Genomic DNA, 22,616 nt, shown 5'->3' on the forward strand with positions numbered 1-22,616 from the left:
GTGTCCTATGTGGGCAGGACAGGTAGTCAGGGGAAAGTCCCTTTATATGGATAGTTTTAGAGCTAAATATGTTGTTTTGAGAAACTTCCCTTGAGGAAAGTCAAGGGTAACAGATGCAAAAAGTGTTTTATTTCAATTCAGCTTCTTGTGGAGCTTGAGATAGGAAATGCTGCTCAGAAGCAAAAACCCCAACATTTCCTTCCACAGGGGGCTGGGAAGAAGGGTGTCAGGCCCATGTCACTGCTTTCTGCTTTAGGTTAACTTGTTTGTGCTGTCACAGCACTGCCAGGGACAGACACTCAGCATGACAGTCATCACTGCTCCTGCTGCAACTGGAAACTACTGCTGTGTCATGGGCAGGAGTGCCTGCCACATGAAGACCCCAGACAAGGGATTTTGGAGCCTTCAGTGGAGAACTCAGGTGCTTCCAGCAGGCCCATGTTGATCCCTAGAACACTGCACACAGGGCACTGCAGAGCAATGGCACTGCCTGCTGCATCCTGCTGGCAGCGGGCCAGCCCGGACCCTTCGTCACGCTGAGCAGATGACCTGTGTGCAGCAGTTAACCTCAAAACACCGTTCCCAGTTAACCTAGTTTGGCTCTGGGCAAGGCTGGGCCTTCTAGAGAAAACCACGTGTGGGCTTGTCTCCTGCTGGCCTCTTTGCTGGCCCGTTTCCATCGCATGATTCAGTCAGCTCCCAGTGCCAGCAGCTAAGAAGGAGCCTGTGTCATTGCATTGTCCCTGGGATATTTACTGCCTGCTTACTGATAAAGGTTCAGGCTGGCAGGAGCTGGCACCACAGGCAGAAACTGGTGTCCCCAGCCTGGCAGGAGCTGTGGCTGGGTCAAGGTGGGCAGCTGACCTGCCCCTCCAGCATCACTGTGCCATGGGGGGATGGATGGTGAGAGGCAGCTGTGCAGTGCCATGGCTTGGCAGCTCTCTGGCTGCCTGGGGGAGGCTCAGCCATCCTTGCTGCCCTCCAGGCTCCTGCCAGGCACTTGCTCCACCCTGACAATGCCCCAGCATTCACCCTGACTGCTTTGCTGCCCCAGCTCTACAGCAGGAACATCAGAGAGGGCAGGGCCCACACATGAAAGAGAAATGTCTTCATCCACCCCATGCCAGGAATATCTGCCTGGAGGCCATGTGCACTCATGGGCATGGCACGTTTTGCCTCAGCTGATTCTCTAATGGGTCCCCAATGTGTTCAGCCCAGCCCCTTCCTCTCTGGGCTGACCTGCAGCTCCCATGCTGCAGCAGTGCCTGGCAGGTACCAGACTCCTGTCCCCATTGCCGGGTCAGAGGCTATCCAGGGAGGTGGGGAAGGTGCTACACAGCACACCCTGGAGCCACCTGTGCAGTAAATCAGTAACAAAGCGACAGCTCCTCATGTGACTGCAGTCTGCAGCCTCTCCCTTGGCTGGCAGGCAGGAATAGGCAATGCTGTAGCTATGCAATGTGTGGCCATCGATTGCCACGCACACCGGCTCCAGCGCCCCAAGTGCCGGAGCCGGGACGTGCACAGGGCAGGGCAGAGGACAGCTCCTCTTCCCCGGGGGCTGTGCTCACCCCACGTTCCCGGTGCTGTGGAGCAGGCAGCTGGGGCTGGGGCCTCAGCCCTGGGACACACACCTGAGCCTCTTCTTCTCCTAGTCCTTGTTTAGCAATGCCCCTCATCTGGGACCAGCTCTTCCCTGACCACCTCTCAGCCCCTGTGTGGATGTGATGGCAAGTAACCTAGCCCAGTAACCTAGCCCCTTGGTGGTCTCTGGCAGATGACACTCCTGGGATACACCCATCCCTCCTAACCCGAACCCTAACCCAATCTCCAGGGTCTGGAACAAAGTTTAATTTCAATTATCTGATCTTTACAATAGTGAGAGATAGAGGTGGCACAAAGAACCCCTGGTTTCTGTGGCAACCAGGAATAACCTCCTTGGAGACAGTGCTGTTTGTGTAATTTCCATCCCAGACCCTGGCGATACATCATTTCATGGATACAGGGGCCAGCACGGCCTCTTGAAGAGCCCCATGACAACTAAAGCAAGTCCCTTAGCTGCAGAGCCCACCCTTTTCTGGTTTCTCTACCCGCTGCCTTTGCTATACTGTCCTGCTCTGCAAAAAAAATAAAGCCAAGAGGGATTTCTGCAGTTTCACAGCTGGGGGAGCAGGACAGGGCCCTGCCCTCGTTCAGCCCAGCCTGCAGCCCAGCAGCTCTTTGCTGCAGCTAAGTGCTTCTGCCTGGCAGTCCCACTCCGGACTGGGAGAGCCTCTGCCCCACCCTGTGCTTCTCCAAGCTACGGTGGCAGGTGATGGCACCCTGTTCACCCTGTCACAAATGACAGGGGTATTCCTGCATGGAGATCTCGTGAGCCCATGACTTCTGCAGCTAGCGCTGCACTGGCTCACACCTACATGGGGCAACCCAGCACGGGGGTGCACAGGGGCTCATGACCCATCCCTGGGACAGCGAGGGACTCTGCTCCAAGGCAGCTCACAGCACTGCATGGCACAGAGCCCTCCATGCCCACAGCTGGAGAGCGCCCTGGCAGAGGTTACCCAGACAAGCTGTGGAGCCACCTCTGGCCATGGTCCTGGGCAACCTCCTGCAGCTGACCCTGCTCTGAGGAGGCCTGACGGACTAGGTTATCTCCGGAGCTCCTCCAGCCTCAGCCCCCGGGCAGGTGTCTCCCTGCCCCTCGTGTCCAGGGCCACAGAGTGCCCAGAGCCGGCGGGGCTGTGAAGGAGCGGCCTGGCCCCGCCATGCCCCGGCTCTGCCTCAGGCGCCTGCCTCGGCTACGGTGACGTCATGGCGCAGGAAATCCTGACCCCGAGCAACGCCGCAGCGCCGCCACTCCTGATTGGCTGCAGCGCAGAACAAGGTGGCTCGCAGGGCCAATCAGAACACAGTTACTGCTCCGCGAGCGTGGCAGCGAGGAGGGCTCTGATTGGCTGTCGGGCCTGCCTTGAGGGTTTATTGGTGGATGCCTGGCGCTGATTGGCTGGGTCGGTGCTGGAGGCTCATTGGTTCCCTGCTGAGTGCCGCAATGGCGGCTGGTGCGGGCTGTGGTGCTCGGCCCTGTGAGGGCGGAGGGCGGCCCTGGCCCCGGCCCTGGCCCTGTGCTGCTTCCTGTGGGTGTCTCCTGTGGGGCAGAGCTTTTCCTCGGCTCATGGCAGCGGGGCACGCTGTGTTACAACCCAGCCCTGGCACTCATATCCCATCTTTAGAAGACACAGCCTACCCCTGCGACCTTCCTTGGGTTCGTCCTCTGCTGGGAATGGCCGCCGGTGGGCATCGAGCTGGGCCAGGTTTTAAGCATCAGTTCCCAGTCTTTCTTGCTCCAGTCTCTTGTGTCGGTACAAGTCCCAGAGCCTGAGAAAACAAAAAACATTACACGTGGAAAATAATTCCTGGCTACAGTGTGAGGGCTTTGAACAGTGTATGGCGTTCCTTAGGAGAACAGTGGAAGGAGGGACTCCGTCTGTGCAGCACATCCCGGAGCAGCCCTGTGGGCAGGCAGAGGCACCAGGCAAAGTCAGGGGAAGTGGTGTGAGACAGCACTCGTGTTCTTCCCCCTTGGGCCTGAATGTTCCTTGGTGGTACCAGAACAGTCCTTTCCTGTTCCATCACACACACAGGGGGTCCTGAGGAGCTCTGAGGCACCAACCTAACTGCTGATCCTCTGTCTCCATAAGGGCTTCTGGAGCTTTTAATGCCACCAGCACCGCCAGCTCCAGCAAGGATTCCCAAAACACCCAGCTGGTGATCTCAGTCTTTGGGGAGCATTTCACTGCCAAAACCACTCTGACTCTTAACTACACGGATCCCCTGCCAGGCAGCAGCCCTGCCTGGGAGTTCCCAAACCTCTGTGTGAAGACATTTCTCCCTGTGAAGATGCTGCCATTTTTCTCTCTTTACATTTATTCATGTAAACTAATGTGTTCTGAAATGTTCCTCTCCTCATATGAAGGACCTCCTTGAACTTCTTCAGTGTGCAGAAAGAGCACAGCCTGGGAAGCCCCTGAGTGCCTCAGCAGGGACTGCAATGTGAGGCATTTATCTCACTTCTCCTTACAGCTCATTTTCATGAGTGGTCCTGTTGTACTCTGTTGTTTGTTGACTTCAAACTCTTTGGCAGGCAACCACCTTTTGTCTACTCACAAAACACTTGGAAGTTAGTTGTTATGCTTTTAGCAAGTTGTCCCTCAAAAAAAAAAGTTTTGGCTTGCCTGACCATGGTTTCACATTTCACCTGCCCAGGCTTGCCCTCCTTGGTGTTTGGACATGGTTATGGCTTATTCAAAGATATCACTTTGCTTCCAACCGGCTCCCACGCTTGCTTTTCACAAACATTTGCTATAACACTGCTGCAGCCTCTATGAACAGACACACACGTTTGCTTTTTGCCTCCAGGATCATATTTACACAACTTCCAGCATGTTATAAAGGCAAGAGATAAAGCTGTTAAAGAACAGCCAAAGGAGGGCTGTGAGGATGGTGACAGATCTGGAGGGGCCACATAAGGAGCAGCTGAGGGCACTTGGTCTGTTCACCCTGGTGCCTGAGGTCAGACCCCACTGGGGGCTGCAGCTCCTCCTGAGGGCAGCTCTGATCTCTGCTCTCTGTGACAGGGACAGGAGCTGAGGGAAGGGCTGGAGCTGTGCCAGGGGAGGGTCAGGCTGGGTACTGGGGAAAGGTTCTTTCCCCAGAGGGTGCTGGGCACTGCCCAGGCTCCCCAGGGAATGGGCACAGCCCCGAGGCTGCCAGAGCTCCAGGAGAGTTTGGACAACGCTACCAGGGATGCACAGGGTGGGATTGTTGGGGTGTCTGTGCAGGGCCAGGGGTTGGACTCAAAGGTCACTTCCAGCTCAAGAAACTCTTCTGGTTTCTAATTTTAATTTTTAAATTTCCTTCTTTTTTATAGTTTCCTAATTTTAATAGCATTCTTTTTGCACATAACTATTGCTGCTGGTCACATCTTGGCCCAGGTTTGTTGTCCTGCATGTTAACATGTACACAGAGACTGGGATGAAGGAAGTGTCTGTGTGACTGGCTGGGTTTGAAAGTACCAGAAGGAACTCTAAAGAGGAAAATTATGAGTGTGGCTTGCACGGGGCATAGTTAAGACCAGGAAGATGCTGAGCAATCTGTTGTTTGCATCAGCCCAGATGGCTGGACTTTGATTAGGGCTGGGGTGTAGGTAAAGCCAGCAGGAGACCTGTGCTTTGATAGTGGAAGGTTGGCTACAAGATACAAACTTGTCCCTCACATCATCCTCCTCCCCTGACACCATGACAGCACCTGTAAAGGCACCACAGCAAGAAAACCCAGACAGAGGCAATAATCCAGCCTGAGGCTCTCAGAAGATAGATCAGGGGCTCCATGATAATGGTCAGTTCCTAAAGGGTGTAAAAAGAGCTGTTGGCATCATTTGCTGTAACCACTGAAGAGGAACCCATGAGCCACCCAGGACCCACCTACCACCACCCCTCATCCCAGTGCTGCACTGGTCACCTGGTCAGGCCCTGTGCAGGTGAGCATGAGGATGAGTGAGACTGGGAGATACACAGTGTGAGTGACTTAGGCAGTCATTATTTTCATAAAATCCCCTTCTCCAAGGATATAAAGTGCCTGGCCCACCTGCTTGGCACAAGCCCCAGCATGCATCCCACTGGTAGGGCCTTGGAGGGCTTTCCTGCTCCACAGCCTGGGTTTGGGGGCTGAGGTGCCCGTGGTATTTGTGTGTGTTCAGCCTCTGCCACACACTTGTGGCACTGTCCCTGAAACTGCAATCCACCTGCAGTTGTCTGTGGGCTGAGGAGTTACTGATGTGCTGGCCAGGCTGGCCATGCTGCTTCCAGCAGCTCCTGGGAACACATTCTTGGAGAGTAAGGTTGGATTCCACAAAGGCAGAGCCCCTGTGAAATCCTAGAGAGCTGCAAAGAGCTGCCAGAGCAGCTGTGAGCTGGGGATGGTGTGCAGAGAGACGGCTAGTGCTGTGCACTCCTCAAACCTGCCCAGGCACGTGGAGCTCTATGGAAGGGGGTTCTCCTGAAGGCAGCCTGGACCACGGATCTGTGCTGGTGGGCAGCATTGCTTCTGTGCCCTGGAGCTGGGGAGGGCTCTACTTACTGTGACTCCAACACTGCAGGAGGAGAATAATGCTTGAGAGAGGATCTGTGCTGGTGACCACCCTTGCCCTGCTGAAACCCTGCAGATCCATGCTGGACAGGCTTCCCCCAGGAGAAGATTCCTGTGGTGTCAGCCCAGTGTCTGGCTGGCCAGGAAAGGGGCTGCTCAGGGGACATCACTACCCAGCAGAGGTGGGGTGTGTGCTCACAGCAAGGTGCTGGTGTGGGCATGAGTGCTTGTGGCCTTGTCACCTGCAGGGAAAGACATCACCCACAGAGTGGGAGATCCCCTGCCCCGTGTTGTTGTCCTTTTGTTGTCCTTCCCTGCCACCCCATCCCGACTGCATTCCTGCAGCCTGACTCAGGGTTTGCAGATACTGCCGAGCCTGCCCAGCCACCCGGGAGGGCTCAGCCCCTCCTCCTGGCAGAGCAGCTTGGCAGAATTCAGTCAGTCAAGGTCAGAAAGGTGTTTGGAATCAGGGAAAGGGGGAGGGCAGAGTGTAGGTATCATCATGGAAGATTTGGAGCTACAGTAGAGGCATCTTGCAGTCTCCTTGCTCCTGTGGGAGGAGACCTCTGCAGTGACCCATCAGCATGGTTCTGTCAGGATATCCCAGCTCAGCACCCCTCCAAAGCAGACTCCAAGGAAACCACTGGAACACTGAGTGACTAGTACCCAGCAGTTAATGCTCCTTGTCAGTTCTCAGTCACTGAGTGGGAAAAGACCAGTGGGATTAGAAGGGTCCTTCCATCTTCCAGGCTGAGGTTAGAAAACTTCAGCATCTTCAAACACTGGACAAGAAAAAACGTGAGAAAATGGTGATAGGGAAAAGAGAAAAGTCGTTTCAGCAAACTGGTCCATTTTAACAAAGAGGAAGAGATGGCTGAAGATGGGTCCTCAGCCTGAACATGGATGAGGGACCAGAGGTGTCTCTGCCAGTGACACAGGAGATGAGATGGGATGAGAAAGACACTGTAGGCTAAAAGCCATGTTGGACAGCAGAAATTGCAGACCTTTCCCCAAGTTCCAGGGACTGTTTGTGTCTGAAATTCTACCTAAAACCAGGTATTGTCCCCAGTGAACTGGTGACCTCCTAACTGATGGCACTGATCAAATTAGGCTGGTGAAGATGGGGGCAGAAATGCAGGAGGAGCAATGACTTCCTTCCAAGCACGTACCAAAACTCAGGGCCAGACCTTGATGTCAGGGGATTTCTATTTTAAGTGGAACTGACTCAGTCTCTCTCACTTCTTGCCGGTCTCTGTCATCAGGGCCGCCCCCACCCTGAGTTGTTTGCACAAGGGGCATGGCTGGGACCAGGCTGAGGCACAGGACAGGGCTGCCACCTCAGGTCTCCTCTGCATCCATCCTCTCACCTGGCAGTGACAAAACAGTTTTGGGGAAGGTTTTGGATGCTTCAGCAATTACTATTGCAGGATCTTTCACCTCCAAACATTGTTCTCTTCACTTTCCACAAGACTCGGGCAGGGCTACTGCTTTTTAGCTGTTCATTCTCATTTTGGGTGTCTTTTCTCACTGCTATCCCATCAAAGTGTTGGGAGAGGAGGAAGTCATCAAGTATGTGCTGGCATCACGTTCAGCTCAGGAGTGGGCTGGCAGTAGTGTCCTTGCTCTGCCTGGCAGCATTGCCACCTGCCTGGCAGCCTGTCTTTGCTCTGGTTCTGGAGTCTGACACAGCACTAACTGAAATACCTGCCCATGGTATCTTATCTGCCAGCCTGCTGCACACTGAGAGTGGGGAGATGGCCCAGATATTTCTTTTCATGGCTTTCCTACATCCACAGCCATGAGCTCTCCTGAGCACAGGCATGTAGTGCAGGAGCACCCTGGCTGTGCTCCATTGGCTCTGCTCAGCACTGGCCCTCTGCTCTTCTTTGGGGCTCACTCAGCACCCTGCAGACAAAGGGATGTCACGTCCTGAGGTGCTGGAAATCCTCCAGATCTTTGTCATGTGATGCTCACAGAGTATCACCACTTGGATCCTACTCTCCTGCTGCCCCCTCTGACATTGCTCCCTGCTGGCAGCCCCAGGATTGCTCCTCTACAGGGAGAGGAGAGAAATTTTTCAGTGTTCTGAGTGTTCCAGAGAGAGAGAGACTTGCCAGGCTGGGCAGGACATGGTCACCTGCATGACTCCCATTAGGACTTAAGACAGCCTAGTAGACCCAAATACAAATAGTCCCCAGGAGTGTGCTGGGTTTGCAGCCAGCCCTGGACCCCTGCTCCATTACAGAATCAGAGAATCATGGAATCTCCTGTGTTGGAAGGGACCCACAAGGATCAGCTCCTGACCCTGCACAGACACCCCAACAATCCCACCCTGTGCATCCCTGGCAGTGCTGTCCAAACTCTCCTGGAGCTCTGGCAGCCTCGGGGCTGTGCCCATTCCCTGGGGAGCCTGGGCAGTGCCCAGCACCCTCTGGGGGAAGAGCCTTTCCTTGATCTCCAGCCTAACCCTCACCTGGCACACCTTCATGCCATTCCCTCAGGTCCTATCACAGAAGAGGATGTGGTGCCTGGGGCTGGCTTTGTTCCCAGGTGGTGCCTCTGGCTCTGTGGAGTGGGCAGGAAAGGTCCCAGTGTGATGGTCAGGATGTGTAGGCAGCAGACTGTGCCCATGGTTGTGCTGTCAGGGACAGGGACAGGTGAGGAGGATTCCTTGGAGCTCAATAGCTTCTCCCAGGGAAGAAGAGCCCAAACCCTGGCAGACATTGGACATCTGCCAGTCGAGTGATCTGCCTCACCAGCTCCCCAGCAATTTCCCAAAGCTGTGAATTGCAAAGAGACATCCCCCACTACAGTCACGAGTGCTACCAGCACCAAACTGCAGCTGTTGCTGCATTGCCTCACATCACCCATGGTGCTGCCACACCTGAGACATACCAGCAGGATATCGTCACCTGGTGACTCAGGGCCACTGGCTTTGGCTCCAAGCTGGAGTCTCTGACCTGAAGCTAGGGGAGAATACCTTGCAAGCTGCTGGCCCTTGCCTCACTGTGGCACTGAGGAGCTCCAGGCCTCTGTGGGTCACTGGCTGAAGGCCCTCTGGGTCAGAGAGTCAGTGCTCAGCAATTTACTGCATGGGCCTGAGTCACTGGAGAGAGGGGAAAACTGCTCAGGGAGCCTGAGGATTTCTCCATCCTCTCCCTCTGGCTCTTCTGCTGCCACAGTGTCTTGGGTTGCAATCCAGGAGAGAAGCTCCTGCCTTTCTTAGCAGACACCTGGCCTCGAAACCAAGACACACAGCCACAGCTAACAGCTCTGCCCTGCAGGTGGCAGGGCTTGGAGCCTGGGATGGATGGTGCTAACAGCCTCAGGAGTCCCACCTGCACCTCTGGGCTTGTCACTGGCCTTGCTGATACTGAGGATGTTGGGGCAGAGCAGCTCCAATATCGGTGAGAACTCATCCTGCCCATCTGTGGACATGTCCTCATGGCTGTCAAGTGGGCATCCCAAGGTGCAGAGAGTCTGCAAGGTAACAAGCTTAGTAGGGAGATTTTTCCCTTCCTGCATCATCCTTCAAGCATCCCAGGCAGTATCCCGAAAAACAGGACTTTTTAGGAAAAGGTTTAGGATAGTCCCTTCCTGTCCTGTGCCCTTCCCTGAGCCTGGTCTGTAGGTATGCTCAGAGCACACAGTGCTGATGGTGTGCAGCTCTGGCACCTCAGGGGCTCCTGCCCCTCCATCCATGCAGCATCAGCACAGTGCCAGCACTGCAGTGCCCTGCAGTGGGCACAGGCACCAAACTTGCATGGCAGAGCATGGACAGATGCCTGTCTCCTCCCATGACCTCCAAGGACCCTGGCATAACCTTTTTCCCCACTTGTGCACAGCAATGGGGATGTGACCTGCTCCATGGGACACCCCTGGTCCCTGGGGCCTTGCTGGCTTCTCTGGCTCCAGAGGAAGGGCCCAATGGCACGGGGCTCTGCATGGCACAGCCCACCCCAGCTGCACAGACAGGCTGTGGGCACTGAGAGCTGCCCTGGGGACACAGCCATGCCCTGTGACCAGGACAGCTCCAGGGGGAAGGACAGGTTTTGTGGGGGGCAATATGTGTGATAGTGACCTTAGTGGGGGCAGTATGGAAACCCCCAGCCTGGCTGGGGCTCGGAGAAGGGAGTGCAGTGGCAGGGGTGTGGGCACAGGATCTTCAGCCCTCATTTGCATGTGTGCAAAGCAGGGAATTTTCCATCAGCAAGCAGCTGAAATTTCTGCATAGACCTTTGTCCCCATCCAGACTCAGAGCTCACAGCAGCTGACAAATGTCAATATGGTGCCCTGCTCCCCCTGGAGCTGTGGGCACCCAGGGGACTGCATTCTGCCCCCACAACCTGGCAGTGCCAGCTCTGTGCAAAATAAGCAGGACCCCCAGATCTCCCCCAGGGAGGGCAGGGACTCCTGGACCTCAGCCACCTCTGGGCATCAGTGGGTGCCAGTGCCCTTCAGTCCCCTCTGCCCACCCTGCTACCAGCCCCTGGTGCTGCCCCAACCCCACAGGAAGGGCTGAGCTGTGTCACAGACTCTGTGGAGTCTGATAGCAGATAATGGACAGACATTTCTGGGGTCACTCAGCACATCACAGCATCAGGACCTGGCTGCTGTGGTCGGTGCTGCCCTTGGGTGCAGGGTGGGCAGTATCTGGACAGGATGGAGAGGGTGAACTGGCTAGAAGTGGGACAACTGGAAAAGGCCACTCAGGAGATGAAGAATGTGGGTTGGAGGTCTGTGAATAGAACACCTGCAGCTGGGACAGCTGTGGTCACCACCCCAAGGAACTGACAGCCACGGTGGGCTGGTGCACACAGAGCCCCTGGATGCACTTCAGCCCCTCCCAAAGCTCACCTGGCTCCGTGCTGGGCACAGAGCAGGCTGTGGCACTGGTGCACCTGCAGCCTTTGGGAGGTGTCCCTTGCCCTGAGAAGCACACAAAGCACACACTGCCCTACACCACCTCCCCCTTTGCAGCCTTCCAAGGAAACACAAATGACAGTGTTCCTGTGAAGCACAAATCACCTTGACTTTTGCTCAGAGCCCTGGAATTTGTGGGGCAGAGCGCGGCTGGGCAGCAGTGCTGTGCCTGGCTCAGGGCTCCCTGGCTCTGTGAGCAGATTCTTTTCTGCAGGTGCTGCCCCAGCGCCAGTGCCTTGGCCAGCAGATGCCATAGGTCACCCCATCTGCCCACAGCAGCTGAACAGCAACCCCAGCACAAATCACCCAGCACAGACTCTCTGCTCTCAGAGCTCCCCCAGACCCTTCCTGTGTTTCTCTGGAGCCTCAGTGTGCCCTGTGGCCAGATGGGCTTGGACCTCCTTGGCTGCAGGAGCTGCTGGGGTTCACTGAGAGCAGCCAGGGATGCTAAAGCACCCTGAGAGTGGTGCTAGAAACAGGGGGAACAAGCACATCACCTTCACTGGGATGGGCTTAGGGGAGCTGCTGCAACACTCCCTGTGCAGCTGTCACCCAAACCCAAGCTCCACTCAGCACTGGAGCTCCTGAGCTCCGCTGTGTGATGGCCAGACTGGGTGGCACAGCAGCAAGGGAACAGGAGGTTTACCCACAGCAGGGAAAAATGAAGGATTTCTTGCTAAAGCCAGAGGGACTGCATTGACACAAATGGAGAAATATTCATCCCAAAAGAAAAGTAGTGGATTTGAGGATGGTTTATTTTCTACACTTAACTTAGGAGTGGTTTTGCTCAAAGTCACATTTTTGCATTTATGACTTTTCCCTGACATTTACAGGGAACTTAAAGGTAAATCACCAAGGGGGATCATCAAAGGGGAGAGCTCATGGCCTCTCCCAGTTGCCTTTTGCTGCTTGCAGACCATTGCTTGTTTAATTCCACATGAAAATATTGCCTCTGCCCTGAGCTGACCTTGCTGTGGGTTCTCAGTTCCTCTCGGAAAACGCCGTGAGTGCCCCGATGCAGACAGGAGCGCAGGCCCTACTCACAGAGCTGAGAACACTTCCCTGCACACCCCTGACACTGACCCACTGAGTGCCTGGGTGTCCCTGCGTTGTTTCCTGCGAGGCAGCCCCAGGAACTCACCTCCTGCTGCAGGGGAAACCCGTGGGAGCAGAGCTGGGATCCCACAGGAGGCCACGGGCTGTGAGTTCACTGCAGCAGCACAGGCAGAGTGAGCTCAGCTCACACTGGCATGGTCAGATGGGAGCAGCTTTTCATTATCCCCTGGAGCAGGGGAGGAGAACGTGCAGATCCAGAGCTGTCCTGGCTCCTGGTTGGCACCGTGGTGTGCAGGTCAAACACCGAGGGTGCTTCACTCCCCAACCCCCAATTCCCCTGCACAGCATCCCCACAGGGAGCAGTGGCACACACTGGGGCTGCAGTGGATGAGTTTCTCTTCCCTGTGTTCCCCTCTCATGTTCCATCATCCCCCTCAGGGAGGAGCCTGGCAGGGTGCAAGATCAGTTCCATGGAAACCCTGATGGGAACCCTCGGTGTGAGTGGGGCAGGCTCAGCTTGGTGCCCTGGTGGCACAGGAGGCTGGCACAGACACTGGGCTGGCACAGACACCGGGCTGGCCTCAGCCCCCAGTGCGAGGGCTGGAAAATCACAGGGAGTGTAGTCCCTGAGGACAAAGGGGGACAGCAAGCCGTCAGAGGTGCCCACTGCTCCAGCAGCAGCCTGAGCCCTGGGTTACCTGCAGCACCGTCTGTGTTTACTGTGTCCCCTCCCTGCCCTCTCCCTCCTTTCCTGGGCAAACAGGCGTGTACCAGCCTGGTTATTGCTTTGCTCCCGCAGCCGGACTGTTTGGTGGAAACAAAAGGGAACGTTTTCCTCCTCCCACGGGGTGTTTGTGCCTCACGTGCCGTGGCTCTCCCAGCAGGAGAGGTGCCGTGGGATGAGGGGCTCAGGCAGTAGCAGGAGGTGGGGGGGATGCAGCAGTGTCCCCTGCAAGGCAACCAGGACAGGTGTGGTGCTGCTGTGTGCTGTCACAGAGAGCTCGTGGCAGCCCTGGCAGCTCACTAAAGCTCTCCAGAAGGCTGGCTGAAGCCTCATGGGGTTCTAACATTGATTCTGATTTAAGAAAAAAAAGATGTTTTCATTAACAGAGCAGGGGTGAAAGAGTCTGAGCCCTGCAGGGCTCTGGGAGAGCCGAGTTATGCTGGGTCTGCTCTCACTGTCAGGGTCTGATGAGGCACACACTTCTGCCAAGGGCAGAGGAGCTGCACAGCTCTGGCATCCCCAGAGCTCGGTGTGAGGCTGCTCTGTAACATGATGGCCACACATGAGGAGCCTGAGGTCATGGGCAGGAGCCTGGGGACAAGGTGATGGGGACAGGGCAGCTTGTCCCTGCTGCCCTCCCAGCCTAAGGCAAACAGCTCAGCATCGCTGGCAGAGTCACCTCCTGCTCCTCATGCTGCCCCATGTGCCTTGGGGTGACCCATCCCATCTGCCCATCCCCACTGTCCATCTCACCAGCAGCATCACACTTGCAGGCACTGCTACCTTACTGCCCAGACTTTCAAGCTTCCTCCATCTCTGCCATTCTTCTGGGCTTGGATTGGAACAAATAGCGTGGAGAAATTCTCCTTTCCCCCAGAAATTCCCAAGTCAGTGAGCAGTGGCAGAGAGAGCACACACTGCTCACCCCACTGGGCTCCTCCACAAGGGAGATGCTGGAGCCTGAGGACACAGGAGCATCCTGCAGAGGCAAGGAGGGACTCTGAGAAACTCAGAGAGCCCTGGGGTGCCAGCTGTGCCCACCCACTCACCCTGGTGTTTTGGTGCTGGTCCCCTCATTATGCTCCCCTGCTCCCCACCAGTGGGATCAGACATGTGTCCCTGTTCCACCCCCAGCAGCTGGGGAGCTGTGGGGGTACATGGACATGGGGGCTTGAGGTGGAACAGATTCCCAGGTGGTTTTACATCTGCCCTTGGCTCCAGCAGAGCTGTGCTGTCCCAGAGCAGCAGCCTCAAAGAGCCTCAGAACAGGGCAGTCAGTGTGGTCAGTGCAGGCTCAGGAACACTCCTGACCTGTGTCCCTCTTCTATCAGAGTGTTTGGAATGTGTTCCTGGGGGGTGTCCCTGTGGGATGTCAGTAGTGTACGGTTTTTATGCAGACTTGTCCAAAACACAGAGGGTTGAATGAAATATCTGGAAGGGAGGATGTAGGAAAAAGTCTCTCCTGGGTCACAGTAGAATATTTAGACTCTGGTGAGGCACCTCCCAGGAGACATCTGCAAAACACACACTCATCTCCCAGGAAACAGTCTCACCCCCCTGTGAATTCAGACTGGAGAAGATAAATGTGCCATTCCCAAATAGTGTCCAGGGCTACTGTCTGGCCCCCAGGTTGGTGACAGCCACGGACCCTCACTGGCTGGGAGCTTCTGGGAACAGGGAGGGAAGGAAGAGGAGAATCTCACCAATCTTGGACAGTGATTCCATGGGTTACAGAGCCAGCCTGAGGTCACTCCTGTGCCACTGAAGTGTCACCTTGCCCCAGTGACCTCTGCTGTTGTCTTCAGGCAGCTCCGTGACAACGCCTGGCCCTTGTGCAACCATGAAATGAAACTAAAAATAGCTCCAGGTCCTTAGAGAACACCTGGCTGCCAGCACCTGCCAGGAGCTGCGCTGCAAGGGCTCCCTCCTCCGAGCTGATGTGGGCACTGAGGGCACACCTCAGCCTGCTCCTCTCCTGCCCAAGCCTTGCCTGGCCCCTCTCATCCCTTCCTCAGCAATCTGGGCCACGTTGGAAGGATTCTGGAGAATGCTGTGGGGTGCTGGGGCATGTCAGGTGGATGCTGGGGGATGTCAGGGTGTTGCTGGAGATTTTGGGGGGAGCTGGAGGATTTTCAGGGGATATTGGGGGTTGCCAAGCTGCCCATCCTGGCCCCTGGCACAGTGTTTTTTGCCCAAGCCTCGCCAAGGTTCAGTGTCATCACTCCCTGAGCCCAGTGTGGGGACTGATGCCACCATCTCTCCTGCCTGACCTTTTCAGAGGGAGCTGGGGTCAGCACTGGGGGTTCTCTGAGGAGAAAGTTCAAGTTATTCATCCTTCAGTTAACACAACTTCATCTTGGCTGGCCAAGCTGCCCATGCCCTGACTCTGCTGGCACCCCCACACCTGGGCACAACACTGTGCTCCATTCAAACTGGACACAGTTCATCTCTTTTGGGCTTTATTTTCTCCATTAAAGAAGATACTTGGCTCGTTTTAGGTAGAGGGCAGGACCAAGGCCAGAGCAGTCATGAACTCTGAGGTGTCAGGTGAACTTTTACAGATTCCCTGGAGCCAGAGCACACAGGAGTCCTGTGAGTCCTCCTCAGGTCAGTGAGCTCAGGCTGAGCTGTTCATTCTCTGTTGCAGTCAGGCTCTTCCAGCATCAGGCCAGTGATCCCTTCTGGCCTCCCTCACACAGGCCAGACCTTGAGCATTGCCACTGTCTGCTCCTGTAGAACCCAGCAAGAACCAAAATCCTCTTTTTCTCATGGAAAATTTTCAAATGATACTCAAAACTCCGAGTGTTATTGAGAGTCAGAGAGCAGCACCTGGCTGCAGCAGCAGTGTGAGAAGGGAGAGACCCCAAGTACAGCTGGGAGCCTCGGAGCTCTGTGGTTGTGGCTGACCCTCACTGTCACACACACTGAGGAACAGCTCCAGTGCAGGGGTGATGAAGGGCTTGTGGTTCTCGGATCCCATTGATTTGGGAGCTCTCACTCCTGCCCCACCCCGAGTTTCTGCCAGCCCAGCTGTGGTGACCAAGCACCAAGTGCCAGCTGAGCACAATGTGACTTTGAGTAGAGCAGGGGGCATCCCCCCACCAAAACACCTGTCAGCAATGTCCCACATCCCCCCATAAAGCCCGTGGCACCAACGCCCTGCATTCCACCATGGAACCCCTGTCAGCAGTGTCCTGCCCATCTGGGGCCACACACTCCCCTGGAAGGAGCACCCTGAGTCCCAGGACTCAGATTCCCTGCTCCGGCTTCAGTGGCACTGTCTGTCCCAGTTCCCAGGCACACAGCAGGAGGCCCATGTCCCCCAGCCCATTGTCCCTTCTGGCTCAGGCAGGGGTGGACAGTGCCAGGCAGACATGGCACTGGGGTCCCAGGAAGGGAGAAGCTGGGCTTTGCTGGCTGCCAGGGCTGAGGTGTCCTGGCCCTTGCCACTGCCCTGGGCAGGATGGGGACACCCTCCTGGAGCTCCCCTGGTGTGGAGCAGCTCTGCAGCTCCAAGCCTGGCACACATCCATCCCCACAGGCTGTCTGTATGGCACCGGGCATGTCCCCAATGGGAACACCATCGCCCTCCAGTCCCACAGGCTGAGAAAGAGGTGACAGTGCAGGGAACAGGAGACCAGGACAGAGGAGACGAGGTGGATTTGGGGTTAGGAGGGAGAAACAGGGAAAGATGATGGGTGTGGGGAGAGCTTATGGCTCTGGGGAGCAGTTACAGCTACAGAGATCAGGCACCCCAGTTCTGTTCAAACAGCTGTCCCAAGGGGAAATCAAGAGGAAAAGCAGCAACAAACCTTGGGAGAACTGGGCCAGCAGATCTGACCCCACATTGTTGCAGGAAACATCACCTGGAGTCCCCAGTCCATCCTCCTGCCAAGGGCAGCCCTTCAGCCCCCATCCCCAGTGATGTGGCCATTTGAGGTGTCCTGAGCCCAGGCTGAGTGTGCAGGGGATGTGCCACATCATGCTCAGTGCCAGACATGCCACAGGAGGCCCAGTGCTGCACCTCAGGCCTCCCGAGTGCCACCTGCTCCAGGGAGAGAGTGCAATATCTGTCATGGGAAAAGCTGAGCGTGGCTTGGCCCGTGCCAGGCTCCGGGCATCCCTCATCTGACTTGTTCTTAGGGGATCTTGGGGGATGCTCGGGGCTGTTGCAGAATATTGGAGAATCTTGGGGGATATTGGGGATGCTGAGGGAAGCTGGGGATGCTGGGGGCTACTGGGTGATGCTGGAGGATGTTGAAGGGTGATGAAGTATTTTAGGGGGGATGCTGAAGGGATGTTTGAGGATGTTGGAGAATTTTTTGGGGATGCTGGGGAATGTTTGGGGATAGGGGGCGATTTGTGGGGATGGCTGGGGAGAGGTTTTGAGGATGCTGCAGGATGTTGGGGGGATGTTTGGGGATGTTGAGGCAAAAAGGGTGTTGGGGGATGTGGACCTGCCCAGGCTGGCCGCTGTCCCATCCTGCGGGCGGTGGGTGACCAGCAGAGGGCTCGGCTCCCCTCCCGCCACCGCTTTTTGCTGCCCAGCGCTCCCCTGGCGCCCAGAGCCGCGCTCGGAGCCGGAGCGAGCGGCCGTGCCCGGACACCGCTCCCGTGCAGCCCCGGGGCTCCCGGAGCGTGCGGGGGGACCATGCCTTCGCCACCGTTGCTGCTGCTGCTGCTGCTGCTGCTGGCCCCGGGGGCCGCGGGGATGCGAGGCAGGGCTGGGACCGGCAGGACTCACCATGGCCCGGCTGCCCGGGACATCCCGGAGGGGCCGGAGAGGAGCGAGAGGCAGCGGCGGGGCACGGAGGAGGACTCCAAGTCGGTGCAGCAGTACGTGCCCGGGGTGCGGGTGGAGTTCCCGCGGCCCCTCAACTCCGCCAGCCTGCACCCCACCAGGGCCCTGCTGCCATCCAGCACCGACCCCTCGGAGCAGCAGCCAGGGGTCCCCACGGACAGGGACAGGACGGAGCCCCGAGCCAACCTCACCACCGTGTCCGACAAGCGGCTGCAGATCCACAATCCCCTGTACCCGGTGACTGAGAGCTCCTACAGCGCCTACGCCGTCATGTTCCTGTCCCTCATCGTCTTCACGGTGGGCATCATCGGGAACCTGTCCGTGATGTGCATTGTGTGGCACAACTACTACATGAAGAGTGCCTGGAACTCCATCCTGGCCAGCCTGGCTTTCTGGGACTTCCTCATCCTCTTCTTCTGCCTGCCTGTGGTCATCTTCAACGAGATCACCAAGAAGCGGCTGCTGGGGGACATGTCCTGTCGCATTGTGCCCTTCATGGAGGTAAGGGGCTGCACAGGTTCCTGGAGGGATCGAGGACTCTGCTCCGCTCTGCCCTCTTGCTCTGGGGCAATCCATGGTGCTGGTGGGCTGGCACAAGGACTGTGCCAGAGACCCCTGCTGCAGGGCACGGCAAGGAGTTGAGGGACAGTCCCCATAGGGACCTTCCCTCTGTCCCAGGGCATTCCTCAGGCTCTGCAGTCAGCACTGATGCTGCCAGGGCTTGGAAAAGCCCATTAGAGCTTCCTCCAGCCAGCACAGGGACTTCTGTCAGCAGGGTCCCTCCATTAGTGTGTTCCTGTCCCAGCTCGATGCTCCAAAGCCTGGGGGGTCAACCCTGCAGTGTGCTGGCCCAGAAACTGGCCACTGCAGGCTGCTGAGGATGGTCCAGGGGCAGAGGGCTGCAGGTGGACAGTGCTGGCCAGCGCTGGAATGAGACAGCCCAGCAACTAGGTCTGGAAGCCTGAGATCTATGTTTGTTCCTCAAACCTCAAGGGTGACGGGTTGGGCACACTCAGGGAGAGTCAGGGACCCACTGAGGCCAGAGGGACTATGGTGACAGGGGATGGCAGAATGAGCAAGAGGGCAAGATTTGGGTTGGTGCTGCTCCTGTGCTGGAAACCAACCCTCAGTGTGCTCATCTGCCATCCTCAGGGGACCCTTGGGGTCCAGCTGTGCCCCTCCCTGCCTGGGTGGGACAGACAGACCAAGCCTGCCTGTTCTCTGTGGCCAATGCCCCATTTATCAAAGGGTGCAGACACCTGGGAGAGCTTAGAGACAGTGTCACATCACTGAAGATCCTCTCAGACTTGGTCAGACCAGCCAGGGTTCAGAGCCTGCCCCTCCCACTGAGCATCCACCACTGTCTGTGCCCCAGGGCCTCGTGCAGGGTCTGCACTTGTGCAAGGGTCCCTAGCTGTGCACAGCCCTGTAAGCTCCAGCAGTGCCACTGGGTGCTCTGGGTGCAGAGTGATGTCCCACTGAGCACAGCCCCAAACCTGCACAGCACAGCCCAGCATAGGGATGTGGTGTTTGCTGGGACAGCCCTGCAGCCCCCCTGCTCCCCTGTGTCCCTGCCCAGCAGGCAAGAGCTGCTCCTTTGCAGAGGTGTCTCACCCCATTCTCTCACTAATTGGAGTTTGCCCCGTCCCTGTCCCCACCTCAGGCTTCCAACACTGCACCTGGGTGGACTCAGAGAGGGGCAGGAATTTGCCCAGGCTGGCTCAGTGTCCCAGGGAAGGATGATGTCCCCAAAACAGACCCTGTCTCGAGGAGGATCTGAGGAAGATTTGCTGCTCATGGGCTCCCTGTCCCCATGAGAGAACCCTGGGGATGGCACCACCAGGTACAGGAATTCAGCAGCACCAGGGTGCCCTGGGACAGCTTGGTCCCAGAGGAGTCAGGAAGGGACAGGAATGGTGGAATGTTGGTGCTGAGGAGGATGAGCATGTCACAGGCTGGAAAGCAGAGTCCTGAAGTGGGAACTATTCCTGCTCTGCCTCCCAGCACCAGCCCTGCACTGCCCTCCTGCCCCCCAAAGCATGGGCAGAAAGGGGCTCCAGGGCTTCAGCTGGGACACAGCTGCAGGGAGCCTGGGTGGGAGCCACAGCCAGGCCAGAGCAAAATCCCCAGCAAAGGGTCAGCGATGGAAGGAGAACCTATCTGGAGGTCAAGGGCTCGTGTCTGGTGGGATTGTGGTTCAGGTCACTGGATGGATGCCAAGGGAAGCAGATCTATCCTCTGTAGCTGCTCAGTGCTCTGGCACAGAGCCAGGTTTTGGGAGCAAAGCTGGTTCCAGGGGCTTCTGGGGACAGGCCGTGTGCAGGGATGTGCTGCACTGACTAATGCCACCAGTTACATCCCTGCCAGGGCACTGGAGATGGGTGCTCTGCAGGACCAAGGCACCAGGAGAGGCGGAGGAGCCTGTGAAGGATCTAGGGAGGGAGGTGAAGGATGTAGGGAGGGAGGAGGCAGCACAGGCTGCTGGATGCCCAGGCTGGCTCTGGGCTTTGGGCAGAGGACTTGGGACACGCTGGGGGGTGGTGCTGGGTGCAGGATGTCCTGATTCTGTGTCTGGGGAGATGCTGCTGTGCATAACCGATGGTGCTGCTGAGTGCTGGCATCCCTCTGGTCATCAGCTGCTGGAGTGACCAGCCCAGGGCCAAGGAAAAGGCTGGGGGGGTCGAGGGGGTGGCAGTGTTCCGGGCTGCTCCCCATGCACCACGTGGAGCCCTGGGAGGTTTCCTGAGTGCTGGGAAGGTCTTTCAGCACAGGGTGATGTTTGATGGCTTCGTGAGGCCAGGAATGGCCACAGCACTGGGGCACCAGCATGTGACTCTGCCATCATCTTGGCCAAGGGCTGTGGGATTTGGCTCCCAGCTCTGGGGCTGGGACTGGCAATGCTGGTTGGTGCCTGACCAGCCCAGCCAGAGCCACAGCGATTCCTCTCCCTCCCTTGGCCTCCTCCTTTGGCAAAGGGGATGTTTTTCTTGCTATTCTCAATGCAGCGGAAATTGCCCCAAGCTGATTTGAGACAAGAGTGCCTTCAACTCACTTGGCCTGTCCAGGCATGCCTTGGGAACCCTGGGAAGGTGCTGGTGGGTGTGACGGTCCCTGCTTCTCCTCTGCAAGAGCCATCCAGAATAGAGGAAGAGCCTGAAGGACAATTCTGCTGTTCCCACCCTGGCTGGATGGACAGACAGACATCCAGCTAAACTTCTCCCTTCTGCAGAAAAGGGAGCTGGCCTGGGACTAGAGGGTCAGGGGACATTTTTATCCTTTCAGGAGTCACAGAAAAGTGGCTCTAAATCCTGGGATGCAGCCACAGGCTGTGACCTCCCTATAGCCTTTGAAGGAGGGGTTATGGTCTTAGGTAGCCAGGGGTTTGCCATGAGCCTGGTAGAGCCAAACCCCCTGAGATGTCCCTGCAGCAGGGTCCACCTGTTCTGCCTCCTCCCTCACCAGGTATCGTCTCTGGGAGTCACCACCTTCAGCCTCTGTGCCCTGGGCATCGACAGGTTCCACGCGGCCACCAGCCCCCAGGCCAGCACCCGGCCCATCGAGCAGTGCCAGTCCATCATTGCCAAGCTGGCTGTCATCTGGGTGGGCTCCATGACGCTGTCGGTGCCGGAGCTCCTGCTCTGGCAGCTGGCGCAGGACACGTCGCCCGTGTCCGGTGGGGTGACCGAGTACTGCACCATGAAGCCCTCGTCCAACCTGCCCGAATCCATCTACTCCCTGGTGCTCACCTACCAGAACGCTCGCATGTGGTGGTACTTTGGCTGCTACTTCTGCCTGCCCATCCTGTTCACCGTCAGCTGCCAGCTGGTGACCCGGCGCATCCGCGGCACCGACAAGAAGAGCGAGTGCCGGGGCAGCAAGCACGGCCAGTGCGAGGGTCACCTGAACTGCACCATCATCGCTCTGACCGTCATCTACGGGCTCTGCACCACCCCCGAGAACGTCTGCAACCTCGTGGTGGCCTACATGTCCCCCGACATGTCCAAGCAGACCTTGGATCTGCTCAACCTCATCAATCAGTTCTTCCTGTTCTTCAAGTGCTCGGTGACGCCTGTCCTGCTCCTGTGTCTCTGCCGTCCCCTGGGCCAGGCCTTCATGGACTGCTGCTGCTGCTGCTGTGAGGGCTGCGGCCCCGACACCAGCTCCAGCGAGAGCAGCGCCGACAGCAAGCTCAAAACCGAGATGTCCTCCTCCATCTTCTTCGACAAGCCCCGGGAGACTCCCCCACCCCTCCTGGCCCTTGGCACCCCATGCTAAGTGCCCCTGGGGAGCTGTAGCGATCATTTCACCACCTCCTCCCAAGACCAAACGTTGTTTTGCCATTAGTACTCATGTCTGGATGTGGAACAAGCAGAAAGAGACAGCTCAGGGGGCTGCACCGTGGGCTTCAAACCCAGCATTGGGCAGGTGGGGCTTGAAATCCCAGTCCCCAAGGCTACACTGGTGACCCTCCTGCCTCTGCCCAAAGGTCAGCAAGGACAGCAGCACTCTCCTGTCCTGGCTGCTGGCCAGGCTCTGTGGGGCTGCTGCTCTGGAGATGGCATTGTGCTGGAAAGGTCTCACCTGAAAGCACAGAGGCTGGCCCTGATGGCTCACAGAGGACACAGCAAACACAAACTACCCTCCCCCTGTCCCCTCCCCTCCTGCCAGCCCCTCCACAAGAGGAGAAGGTCCAGCTGGTCGTATTCCACGGAATCAAGCCGTGCCCTGTATGAGCTCAATAAACCAGTAACCTAGAGCATGTCGTGCTTGCAGCTGCTGGCACTGCTGGGCTGAGCCCTGGGAGCCCCTTGGAATGCTCTTCCCTAAACCTGGGGGGCTCTGGGGTGGGCATGGACAGCTGGGGGGCAGGAGGGCAAGGAAGCAGCTGTGCCAGAGTGGGCAAGAGTGAGGGGAGATGGGGAACAGCCCCCAGCCCCTTTGCTCCCTCCCTCTGGGGTGATGGTGAGT

The 22,616-nt window shown here is 57.3% G+C and overlaps 1 protein-coding gene across 1 annotated transcript; it reads left to right on the forward strand.

Moving 5' to 3' along the window:
* Positions 1–17,407: 17,407 nt before the first annotated feature.
* GPR37L1 (G protein-coupled receptor 37 like 1) lies at positions 17,408–22,404 on the forward strand. The gene is made up of 2 exons (XM_033080043.2): positions 17,408–18,149; positions 21,111–22,404. Exons 1-2 carry the CDS (start codon positions 17,499–17,501, stop codon positions 21,921–21,923), a joined length of 1,464 nt encoding a protein of 487 aa, XP_032935934.1. The 5' UTR covers positions 17,408–17,498; the 3' UTR covers positions 21,924–22,404.
* Positions 22,405–22,616: the final 212 nt, after the last annotated feature.

The sequence above is a fragment of the Catharus ustulatus genome, chromosome 25 (genome assembly GCF_009819885.2).
Source record: "Catharus ustulatus isolate bCatUst1 chromosome 25, bCatUst1.pri.v2, whole genome shotgun sequence".
In the NCBI taxonomy this organism is placed as follows: Eukaryota; Metazoa; Chordata; class Aves; order Passeriformes; family Turdidae; genus Catharus; species Catharus ustulatus.

Excerpts from the sequence above, each read along its gene's own strand:
- GPR37L1 (XM_033080043.2), top strand. The coding sequence starts at position 17,499 with ATGCCTTCGCCACCGTTGCTGCTGCTGCTGCTGCTGCTGCTGGCCCCG. Across the intron at positions 18,150-21,110 it reads GCATTGTGCCCTTCATGGAG|GTATCGTCTCTGGGAGTCAC; the intron begins GTAAGGGGCTGC and ends CTCCCTCACCAG.